Source organism: Narcine bancroftii, chromosome 13 (genome assembly GCF_036971445.1).
Source record: "Narcine bancroftii isolate sNarBan1 chromosome 13, sNarBan1.hap1, whole genome shotgun sequence".
NCBI lineage: Eukaryota > Metazoa > Chordata > Chondrichthyes > Torpediniformes > Narcinidae > Narcine > Narcine bancroftii.
In genome coordinates this window covers 23589551-23601953 of record NC_091481.1, presented here as the reverse complement: position 1 = coordinate 23601953, position 12403 = coordinate 23589551, and the positions used below count along the sequence as shown (strand labels likewise).

Here is a 12403-nt window from a genome sequence, read left to right as displayed (position 1 = left end):
TGAGCTAGAAATGTTTAAAAAAAACACTTGGAGACTGAAAGTTGGGAAGGCAGCCAGAGTAGTTTGGTGGGAAGCTTGTGAGTTCAGGCTGATGGGTAGCTGTTTACATAAGTAGTTCCCATTGTAAACATTTATTCAAAATTGTGTTGGCACACACTCCTTTTATTACAAGATTTTTAGTGTAATGAATGCTGACGTTGCTTCAGCCAGCTTCAGAAATTCAAATTGCAACACTGTGTTGTTTCAAGGTGATTGAGAAGATCTGGTTATGATCAACCTTCAAAAGTGTTTAAAGGTTTACAGTCCAGTTTATCAGAAAGCTTTCGTGGTGGGGATGAGTGTATGAAGGATGGAAGAGTCTGGTTTTTTTTAAACCTAACCTATTGGCTGACTTGTGGAATGTGATTTCTCTTCAAATTAAACATTTGAGTTCATCCAGGCTTCTTGCATGAAGATAATCCTTAGAAGCAGCAATAAAGAGCAGCCAAGAGTAGAGTGACTGCAGGCCTGTTGTCAAATCTCTGGATATAGAGTGCTCAGAGTTAAAGCCATTAATTTCCTTTCCCTCGGGAGAACAAAAGAATGATGTGATGAGAGCTGAATTAGAAACTTGGCTGGTGTACTTTAACCAAACAGATATTCGAGATCACAACATGGTGGTGGTGTTTGATTGTAGCTGCAAGAGGTGATGGGAAGGAAAAATCTGTCAAGGGGTCCATTTTTAGTACCCGGAAATTTCAATGGGAAATCTCAGATTTGAGTACATTGAAAAGTTGAGCTTAATTAATAATATCTTGATGTAATCGGTACCAAAATAGCAGCATAGTATGCCATAGTACTCTGTGATTAGTAAGGGATTACTTAAGGTGGTATGTGAGTTGGGAAAAAAAGTTGAGAACCACTGAATGAATGTTCAAAACATTATAGAAAATACCAGTGGAATTACAAAGTGCGAGTTACCAGTTGGTTCGCTGTTGGTTCATTGGTTTTAAAAACAACTCGATGCTTTCCCATTGTAGAATCTGCAGATCAACCCACACAGGGCCGAACAGTACAGCACAGGAGCAGGCCCTACCGCCCACGATGTGCTGACCCTGATGCCAAATTAAACTAATCCCATCTACTTGCTTATTATCTGTACCCCTCCATTCCCTACAGATTCATGTGTCTCTCCAAGATGAAAACATGGTTAACAAGCTCCATCTTCCCGGAGCAACTGGTTTCAAGGTGCCAGTGGCCCACCCTTGCCCCTTCTCCTGTAACAACTATGTCACACGTGAAGACCAGAAGTTGGACTTGGTTGTCAGAGACTGTTTGAGTCACACTCCATGAAGAGCATTTGTGCAGCAGAGGGAACTTGTCCCCACAGCCGCTCTTTGTCGATAGATAGATCCATAGAACACTATGGCACAGAAACAGGCCCTTCGGCCCAACCAGTCTGTGCAGAACTATCATCCTGCCTCGTGCCAATGAACTGCACTTGGACCATAGCCCTCCATAACTCTTCCTATCTATGTACTTCAGCTGGCAGCTTGTTCCACACTCTCTGTGAAGAACTTCCCCCTATCATTCTTAACCTACATCCTCCAGTTCTTTCATCATCTCACTTAGTGGCAAAAGCCAGTTTGCTTCTATACCCTCACAATTTTGTATGAATTTCAAAGATGCATTTGAAACTTCAGACCACTACTCTGCAGGCAAGCAGGATAAATTCTACTTACCATCTGGGCTGGACGGAGCTAGCATTGGTCACCAAACAAACATCCCCAAACTATGTGACCTTGGTATAGTACTTCTCTCTGTAATTGGAACCATGACTTCCTATCCTATAGGCCACAATCAATGATGGAGAATAGAATTATGACAACTTTTAGAGCCAATTTTCCCTCCAGAATGTGACATTTTCACAATGGGTCAAAGGTCCAATTCTTTACCCTTTCTATTCGCTAATAATTTTGTAATCTTTGTTCAGATCTCCCTTCAGCTTTTGCTCCAGCGTAAACAATCCAATTTTGTCCATAGCTTGTAGACTCTAATCCAGGCAATATCTTCGTGAACCTCTTCTGCACTTCCTCCTGTCTCCACCTCCTTTCTGTCACATGGGATCCAGAGCTGCACATGATGCTCCGAATATGATCTCCCCAATGTTTTATGTAGCTGTCATGCAGAATTTTCAAACTGCCCCCCTAACATTCCATCTTAAGCAATCCCTATGCCATAAATGCTCAGTGATTAAGGTGGTATGTGGGTGGAAAGAAAAAGATTTGAAAGCCACTGTTTTAATCGTACCTAATTGACTCGTTATGTGTACTGTTTCATAACTCCAAAGGAAATAGACCAATGACAATTTTTCTCAAGCGAAACATTTCAGTAACAATTGGGTCTAGAGCAGTGGTTCTCAACCTTCCCTTCCCACTCACATCCCACCTTCAGTAACCCCTTACTAATCACAGAGCACTTATGGCATAGGGATTGCTTAAGATGTGATTTCAACTGATCTCAATGTACACCTCCTCCGCCCCCCAGCTTCTGCCTCATGATATTGTAAGTGCCTTCCCCATATTTAACACTTTCCATTGGTCCAGCCTTAGGAGTTGTGATCATTATTTCCAGTGAAAACCCCAATCATCCAGCCAGGTCATTTCTTAATTTTCTCAGAGCTAATATGACCCTTTCCTATTTGAACTATCTTCATACTGTTTCAACAAAACCCTCTTGGATGCACCTGACAAATTCTGCACTAAGGAATCCTAGTTAAATTGGGGAAACTAAAGTTACTCACTACAAAAACTCTGTTACTTTTGTGTTTTTCTATTATCTGCCTTCATATGTGTGCCTCTATCTCCTGCTGGTTAATGGGAAGCTGTATGACCCCATCGTAGTGATAACACCTCTCTTATTTCTGAGCTCTATCCACATTGTCTCAGTGGATAAGCCCTCCAGTATATCCCTTCGAGTGCAGCTGTGGCATTCTCCCTGATTGATAAGGCAATGCCCCAACCTTTTTTACAACCCTCTCTATCATGTCTGAAATGCTGGAATGCTGAACTGCCAGCCCTGTCCCACACTCAATTAAGTCTGTGTAGTGTCCACAATGTTGTAATTCCATGAACTAACCAGGCTTTAAATTCATCTGCCTTGGCCATAATACTCTTTGCATTGAATTATTCACAATTCAGCCGACCAGTCTCTCTCTGTTCATTAACAGCCACCTTTCTAAGTAGACATATTTGGCTTAATCCCAGTTTTCCCCTCAATCCCTCCACTTGCTGATCTGCTGCTCTAGTTTCCACCCCCTTGCCATGTTAGTTTAGTTAAGGTGGAGAGATTAAGGAAAACACATACTGTACTTAAATTACCTTGATGAAGGGCTGAAGCCTGAAATGTTGGTAATGTATCTTTATTTTTGTTGCATAAAGTGCAGTGTTTGACCAGCTGAGTTTCTCCAGCATTGGGTGTTTTACTTACTGGTAAATTACAAGATAAACATTGTAAATTTATGGTCACCCATTGACATTGGGCTTTTGTAAGTAAATCCATTCTGAAAAGGCTTATGTTTCAAAACCAAGGTGGTATTGAATGTCCCAAATAATTAATTTAATATGTCCCTTTTATTTGCTTTTCAGCTCCAGTGAAAAACAGATTAACTCGACGACCCTCTGGTAGGAACTTTTTATTTATTTATTCTTGGGAATTGGATGTTACTGGCAAAGCCAGAATTTATTGTTCAAACCAACTTTCCCTCTTGAGGAGGTGTTGTGCTGCTTTGTAGAACTGCAGATATGCTGATGAAGGTACTCCCACAGTTTAGAAGATGAGGAATTCCAGAATAATCAAGGACTGATGATAAATTACCAAGCTCCAAAACTTAGATGGTGTCCCCATGTGCCTGAAACCTTTGTTCTTAGTAATGGAGATTGCTGAGTTGCCTCAACTTTATTCTGTAGTGTGCTTCGTTGATGGTAAACAGAACAGCAGCACTCTTACTTGTTTAGGGTGGTGAATGGAGACCAATCCAGAGTGCTGCTTTGTTGTGGGAGTGTTCACCTACTTCAGAATTATAGGAGCTGCATTCATTCAGGTTCAGCTGAGTTTTTGGTTAATAATGACCCTTAACATGTTGATAGTGGGGACATTAATGATGGTTTTATGCCTTTAAATATGAAGGATAGGTGATTACCTCAAGTTCAAGTCAAGTTTATTGTCAACTGATTGCTCATGTACAACCATTCTCCGGTCCTTGGTGCACAACCTGACGTAGCACACATACAGACAGACAATGCATATGCAGGACAAGTATTCACATAAATATTGTTTCATGAATATGAGAGACTCAGATGGTCAGTGTGAGCAGTTCCTTTGGTCATTCAGCATTCTCACTGCCAATGGAAAGAAGCTGTTCCTCAGCCTGGTGGTACTGGCTTTGATACTCCTGTATCTCTTTGCCAACGGGAGCATCTGAAAGATGCAGTGTGCAGGATGGAAGGGGTCCTCAATGATTTTGTGTGTCCTCTTCAGACAATGATCCTGCCAGATCACATCAATGGTAGGGAAGGCTGACTCCAGTGATCCTCTCATGGTCCTGTGGATTAACCTCTGATTTCTCAGCACCAACTATACCACACTGTGATGCAGGACACTCTTGATCGAGCTCCTGTAGGAGGTTGACATAATGGTCTTAATGGTGGTCAGTAGCTTTGCTCGCTTCAGTCTTTTCAGGAAGTGCAGTCTTTCCCTTGTTGGAGATGGACATTGCCTTGTACTTTTATGATATCTTGCAGTTGAATGAAGTGTGACCCCCACCATTGGAGTGTTTTCCCAGTGATGCCACAGTTTTACAAGGGCTTCTTTTGGCATGTAAACGTCAACATGTTCTTTGGTTCATGTTTGTTCCAAGGCTTTGATTGTGTGATTGCTGAGTGGTTATATCAGTTTCCAAATTGGCCAATGGTAAGCAGATTATTGGTGACTAAATGCCTTTTGACATATTGTCATTGAAACTTTTCTATCACTTTGAAAGTTCTAGTTTTTGTTACTTGGAGAATCATGAACAAGGGGACATGCCTACAAAATAAGTGCCGGTCATTGAGAATCTCTGGAAGTCTCTGCCTTTGATAATGATAGATGCCAGATCATTAGATATATTTAAGATAGAGATATATAAATATTCAACAGACAGGGGAATTGAGGATCATGGGGAACTGGTACAGAAAAGGTGCAGCGTTGATCAGTGACGATTATATTGAATAGTGGGGCAGACTCGTGGTGGTCTACTTCTGCTTCATTGTGCTCGTGTGTACTTCCACAAGATGGTAATGTTTGTGGGCAATTTCACATTGTCTTGTGGCATTGTAAAGAATTCTAGAAGATAAAAGTTAAGCTTTAGAAATAGAACAAAGAAGCTATATACCCATAAGAGAATGCTGTCACAATAACTCACAGCTGCAAGTAGTCTTATCTCTATCATGAAGGCAATGCTAGGTAACATAGACATTCCACATCTGTGAAAGATATGAGTGATTGGAGATGAAAATTAATTAAAAGGCTTTCGGAGTTTTTGTTGTGTGATCAGAGGAAATTGCTACAAATTCCAAGATAATGAACAAACAATTAGTGAGAACATGTGAAACCATGCGTAGGCATTGATAATATTCAATATATAAGCAGACCCATTTCTGTATGAACTTTGAGAAGGACTCAGCACTGGAGAAGAGTCAGTGACTTTTTATGGTGCCTCCTTGTGCCCGCTGGCATTACTGCAATAGAAGTATAAACTGTGTTTTAAAACTTGGTTCTGTGATTCTCTGCTATATTTATTTACAGACAAGATTGCAGCACGGGAAAACTTTTACAGTAATTCGTCAGATTAGATTTGCCCTGAATTGTTTTTCTCAAAAATACCTGTGCATGGCTCTGATTGCTGGGGAAATGATATTGTTGTAATTATACTTGGCTAAGGCACAGCCAGTTCTAGAGTACTGGCCTTCATGGACTGCAGCCAGTATGTGGCCTTGTCCTATTGTTTGTTGTGTTCCATGTTTTCAACTGTTTCTCGATATCATAAATGAATTTCATAATAAAATTAATTTTAATAATTTATAAATTAAATCATCAGTAAAGTTCAAATCATGACATAATCAGGACCTTTTAAATTCAGTTAATAAAATACTCGAGAATTATAAGAAAATACATTGGCATAATCAGATCTGATTCTGAAATCATCAAATGCAATTATTAAAAAACCGTTCTGAATGAACAAATTTTCTGGTCTCCAAACCCTATGACATTTTAAGGCTTCGGTTCAAGGGGAATTAAGTTCAGCTGGTAAAGGCTTTCCTTTTCAGTGGTGTCTATACCTTTAAAATTACTAAATTAAATCCAATGTAATGATATCATAATATCTTTTCAAAACTTGAATTCATAACCGATTTTCAGTAATACCAAATCAAGGCAGGATCAATCCCTCTGACTAGAAGAATTAACCTCCCATGTAATTACTTGGATCTTGTTTGTATGTATTCTTAACTGTATTAGTCTTAACATACTTGATCAGTTCTTAACAATAAATCATGTGAGATTATTAAAGTGTCTTGTCTTCATCACCTGTGTTGCTGAACTGAAATTAATCCTTCTTTTGCATACATAAATTTGAGACCTGGTTTATACACGTGATTTATACTTAGTCACTTGTTGCTGGTTCTGTCGCCAGAAATTACATCATGTTTAAACTTGACCAGGCCTCGTATGCTATGTGGTTTGATGTAACAGGATGTAATTTAATTAAACTAATGCTGGAAGTGCTAGATGTATGATGTGCTCCTCCTGTAGGATGTGAGAATTCATGGTTTCCCTGATGACTACACCTACGGCAAGAACTGAAAGACCATTTAAGGAAATGGAGCCGGAATTGGGTGAACTAAGGAAAATCCAGGAGGCTGAGCAGGTCATAGGTATGTCTTTTGAGCAGGTGGTTACATTCGGAGTGCAGGATTCAGCTCGTAGATGGATGAACACCGAGAGACATAAGGGAAGACAAAAGTCAGTGCACAGTCATCCTGTGGGCATTCCCCTCAGCAACAAGTATACCCCTTTGGTTACTGCTGAGGGGATTATCTCTCTGGGCAAGGCAGCAGTCAGACCACATCGCCCTTGGTCGTACCTAAGCCTCAGAAGGGAAGGGTGAAGTCAGACAGAGCAGTAGTCATAGAGGACTCGATAGGAGATTCTGCAGCCACAAAGACACCAGGATAGTGTGATGTTTTCCGGGTGCTTGGATCCAGGATGTTTCTGAGCGGTGGTAGAATATTTTTAAAAGGGAGGGTGAGCAGACAGAGGTCATGGTACATATTGGTACCAATGACATGGACAGGATAGAGGTCCTGCAAAGTAAATTTAGGGTTAGCAAGGAGGTTGAAGAACAGGATCTCCAAGGGGGTGATCACTGGAGCCAGGGAAGGTCAGAACAGAAAGATAATGTAGACAAATGAGTGGCTGAGGAGATGGTGCAGGGGGTAGGGTTTCAAGTTCTTGGATCATTGGGGAACCTTTTCAGGGGAAGGGGTGACCTGTACCTGAGCTGGAGGGGAGCCTATATCCTGGCAGCTAGGATGGCTAATTCTATAGGTGGGGGTTTGGGGGAAATTAAACTAAATTCACAGGGGGATGGGAACAAAAGTGAAGAGGCAGAAGGGGGCAAGTAGGGACAGCTGGTTTGTGTGGAAAGTCAGGCAGATAGGCAAAACTGCAGCCAATGGGATTAGTTGCAATGAAAAGGGATACAGAGTTTTAAAAATAAGTAACAACACAGGTTTTACATTTAAACCAGGCAGCATACGAAATAAAGTGGATTACCTTGTAGTACAGCTATAAATTGATAGACATAATGTTGTCGTCATCATGGAGTCGTGCTAAAGGATGGATGTCATTGGGAGCTGAATGTCCTGGGATACAGTCTATCGAAAGTATAGACGGGTAAGCTGAAGGAGTGGTGTGGCTCTATTGGTAAGGAATAACATTAAATCATGAGAAAGGGATGGCATAGGATCAGAAGATACAGAATCATTGTGAAAGTAAAACATGAAAGTCTGCGGACACTGTGGTTGAAGTAAAAACGCAACGCTGGAGAAACTCAGCAGGTCAAAGATAGCAAAGATAAAAATTCATAACCATTGAGCCCTTCATCAAGGTATTTGTGGGTTGAGTTAAGAAAAGGCAAGGGTAAAAGAGCACTGTTGGCATTATAGACATACCTCCAAGCAGTAGCTGAGATGTGGACAACAAATTGAAAAGGCTTTTCAGAAGGGCAATGTTATGGGGGGATTTTAGTAGATTGGAAAATCAGGTTGGGACTGGATCTCAAGAGAGAGAATTGGCTTTTTTGAGCAGCTGATTGAGCCCACTAGGGGATCGGCTGTACTGGACTGGGTGTTGCGTAATGCTCCAGAGGTGATTACAGAACTTAGGGTAAAAGAACCCTTAGGGGGCAGTGATCACAACGTGATTGAGTTAATAAAGAGAAAATGAAGTTATTGTTTCAATGGAGTAAAGAGAATTACGGTGGCGTGAGAGAGAAACTGGCCAAAGTGGATTGGAATAGGAGCACTAGGAGGGGGGGACAGCAGAGCAACAAAGGTAGAGTTTCTGCAAGAAATGAGGGAGGTGCAGGATAGAAGCATACCAAAACAAAAGGAACTATTCAAATGGAAAAATGTCCAAGCCAATGTAAAAGCAAAAGAGAGGGAGTACAAGGAAGCAAAAATTGGTGGGAAGATGGAGAATTGGGCAGTTTTTAAAAACTTGCAGAAGGCAACTAAATAACTCATAAGGAGGGAAAAGAAGTATGAAAGTAGGCTAGCAAATAATATCGAAGAATATACAAAGCAATTTAAGTTATGGGAAGAGTAAAAGAAATGTGAGAGTAGATATAGGATGACTAGAAAATGACGCTGGGTGAATAATGATGGAGACGAGATGACAGAGGAACTACATGAGTATTTTGCATCAGTGTGCACTGTGGAAGACATTAGGAAGGATATCAGGGAAGGGAAGTGAGTGCAGTTTCTATTACAAGGGAGAAGGTGCTTGGGAATCAGAATGGTGTAGGGTAGATGTCTCCCGGACCAGATGGATTGCACCCCCAGCTTCTGAAAGAAGTAGCTGTAGAGATTGTGGAGGCATTGGTAATGATCTTCCAGGAATCTGTAAATTCTGGCATGGTTCTGGAGGACTGGAAAATCACAAATGAGGGAGGGAGGTAGCAGATGCAGAGTACTTGGAGGCAATGACAAAATAGGCCAAAGCATGGTCTCCTTCAGGGAAAAACTTGCTTGCCAACACTTTTTGAATTCTTTGAAGAAGTGACTTAGACAGATTGAGGGAATAGGCAAAGAATTGGCAAATGAAATACAACGTTAGAAAGTTATGCACTTTGGTAGAAGGAATACACAGACAAACCAACCCGTCAGTACAAGAGGTAGCTGTGTGCATTTTTTTCTTTTTACTTTTTTAACTTTCACTCAATTCTACATGCTAATACTATAACCTTGGCTTTGCACTTCCCCGGTCATTTGAAACTGAGCATCGTGGTAATCAAGCCTGCATCGCTGATGCTGTCATGATCAGCTTTATGACCTTTTGCTTTCACTAGTTCTATTTCCTTCCATTGTTGCCAATGAGTTGTTTGCTGAGACACATGCTGGTGATGTCTGAAACCTTTTTTCATGCTTTAATCTTGATAGTGAATTTTGCTCTTGGAACCATCAATGAAATATCTCGTATTTATCTGTTTTTCAATTCGATTGAGGAATTCCATTTATTTTGTTGCTTTAATTGCTTGAAGTTGACTGAGTTCCCAAAAAGCAGAGGGATGGGCCACAGAACAAGCTTGATCCATATAGTTTGGAACCACACCCAGTAGTACAATCCTCACTCCACCATTGGCAACCATTGTCATTTTATTTTATTGTTGAGAATTATCTTAAATTCTAACAGGACAGAGATGAAGGGGAAATAATTTATTTACATTGAATATCCAAAGACCTAACAAGCGGAAACTGAGAGTTGAGTTGAAGCTGTTTCTGTTTGAGCTGGACGGAAATGTTCCAAGTCTTTTGTTTTTCTTCTGTGCGCTTCTTCTGCTGATGTGGCTTGGACCATGAACCTTATGTAATCATAGGGTTTCAGAGTTGATGGTCTTGCTTGCTTGGTCCAAGAACAAAGCTCTGTGGGAGGGGGAATGTGAGTAGATTCAAGAAGGATAGGATATGTGTAATAGTCGTTTGGATGTGAAGCAGTTTGACTTGTGGTTTGGCATGGAGGAAAGTGATAAAATCACAAATAAGGGTATCAAGAGCAAATGGATTGATATGGTAGCAAAGATGAGGAACGTTGGTGCCGATAGCAGAGTTTTTTGGTGGTCGTGTATTTTTGGAATCTGCATTTGGGTTTTCATAGAACCTTGGAACTATCAACGGAATTAGGTTGTGTGTGAGATTGGAGAAGGCAGGTTTGCAGTGAAAGCGGTACACGCAGTCATCCATGATGTTGAACTTTCTCCCTTATCTCTATTGCTGGGTGCTATCTCTAAGGGGGATGTGAAGAGAGGAAAGGAGCTCATAGATCCAAGAGCATCTCTCCATGTGATGTTGGAAGAGAATGAATAGTGAATCTGATAAGTTCAGGAAGTAATAAAGGAGTTAGAGGTGATAACAATGTGAACATTTATTTAGGGGAGGATCATTAATATGAAAAGAGAGAGAACTTCATGACAGGATTATGTGTATTGGAAGATTTGGATAGTAGTGAGGTAAGATTCTTCAAGCAAATTCTTGGAATCTAATGAAGTAAATGCTGTTTCGTGCAATCTAATGATTTGAAGCCCATGTTTGATAATGTTACAGATCCATAAAACAGAAATAAACATCAGTGGGGTCCGGAAAAGCGATTTGGAGTTTGAACTCTGACGTTTCGGGCTAAACATGAGTTTTTTTTAAAAAAACCCTCAATTCTCTAATTTGGCTCTGGGATGATTATGCTTTACCATGGAAAGGTGTTGCATTTTTTTTTCGGTTTCAAACCAAGTTGAATAAAAAGTATTCTATTTAGGAGCTACATCTTCCAAGATCTGATGGTTACATCTCTACTTTGTTATGACCATTGAATATTGCTTTCATTAATTTGTTAATGGCTTGGTTATTGTAAAAATATTTCCTGATATTTAAATTCTTCTTATAATTGTTTTTGTGCAATAGGCTCCAAGCAATATCCTGAAGCTACCGTACACTTTGATTGCATGACATTTGCGGGAGGGCTGGAATTTTTTTTGCCAAGAATGCTGCAGTGCCCTGGGCTGATATTAAGTTTGGTTTGTGGGACTGAGTGTAGGATCTGCATACTTCTGACCTTGAGATTGCTAGATAACCTCGATGGAAACTGTACGTTGGGAGAGCCTTCCAAATACTTACTTCTTCTCAAATTTCAGGCAGAAGCTGGTGTATAATTTGGAGGGTTGAGCTTGTGTCGGATGTGGTTTGTGCACAAAAGAATGGCAGCGAGTTGCAGAACTGCAGGAAATGGGCAGCACAGTGACATGCCTGTATGGACACTGTAATTATTACATGCAGAGATGCTGGGTACTTGGAATCTTTTGCTAGAGATGGGGGTTGAATCAAGAACCATTATGTCTTTGAATGTAAAACTGGTTTAAGTCATTAAGACAGGAATTAAATCATTCATCATCATAAAACTACAGGGCTGATTTGGCAAAGAATTGGTGTGGACAACACCATCAGTTTTCTCATAAATGTGGTGGGACCCAGAGGACAGTGATTTTTTTTTTGTACTCTCTACCAAGACAAATTTGATGGCTTGGTCACAGAATAGGATCTAGACCTATTGGTAGCTTTGAAATTAGAATGCCATTTTTAGATGATTCGGCAGTCTACAAAAAGGGTTAATCCAAAATTATATCATAGAACTCAAGTTTTAATAAGATTTAAGACCTTTAGGATATTTTCAAAAATCTGGCCTTAAAATTAAGGGGGAAAAAATGCTTAAGAAACTCAGATGATCTCTTGGCATCCATGGGAGGTAAAGATAATATAACCAACTATTTGGGCCTCAGGCCTTCGTCAAGGTATGAGAAAAAAGTAGACAGGAACCTGCGATAATTGGACATGCAAGGGAGGACAGGAAAGCAATCAGATTAGAGTATTGGTTAGAAGTAATACACAAAAGTCTACAGATGCTTTGATTGCAGTAAAAGCACACAAAAGCTGGGGGAACCTGATGTAGTTTAATTTGTGAGGCTGGTGAAATTCACAAACTCTGAAGAGTAAAATGACTCACAGTACCAAATTGAGTGAGTAATAGGATAAAATAATGTTAATTATTGTTCTTGATAATT

At 40.3% G+C, this 12403-nt stretch overlaps 1 protein-coding gene across 2 annotated transcripts in view; it reads left to right on the top strand.

Annotated features, from left to right (window-relative positions):
• Positions 1 to 12403, top strand: part of LOC138748640 (cAMP-dependent protein kinase type II-beta regulatory subunit-like) — a 58434-nt gene that overhangs the window by 20474 nt on the left and 25557 nt on the right. The window contains exon 2 of one of the 2 annotated variants that reach the window (XM_069909172.1): positions 3627 to 3662. In XM_069909172.1, coding sequence (XP_069765273.1) covers positions 3627 to 3662 — 36 coding nt within the window. Of the gene's footprint in view, positions 1 to 3626; positions 3663 to 6861; positions 6951 to 12403 lie in introns of those variants that run through there. The other variant, XM_069909174.1, reaches the window with a different exon arrangement.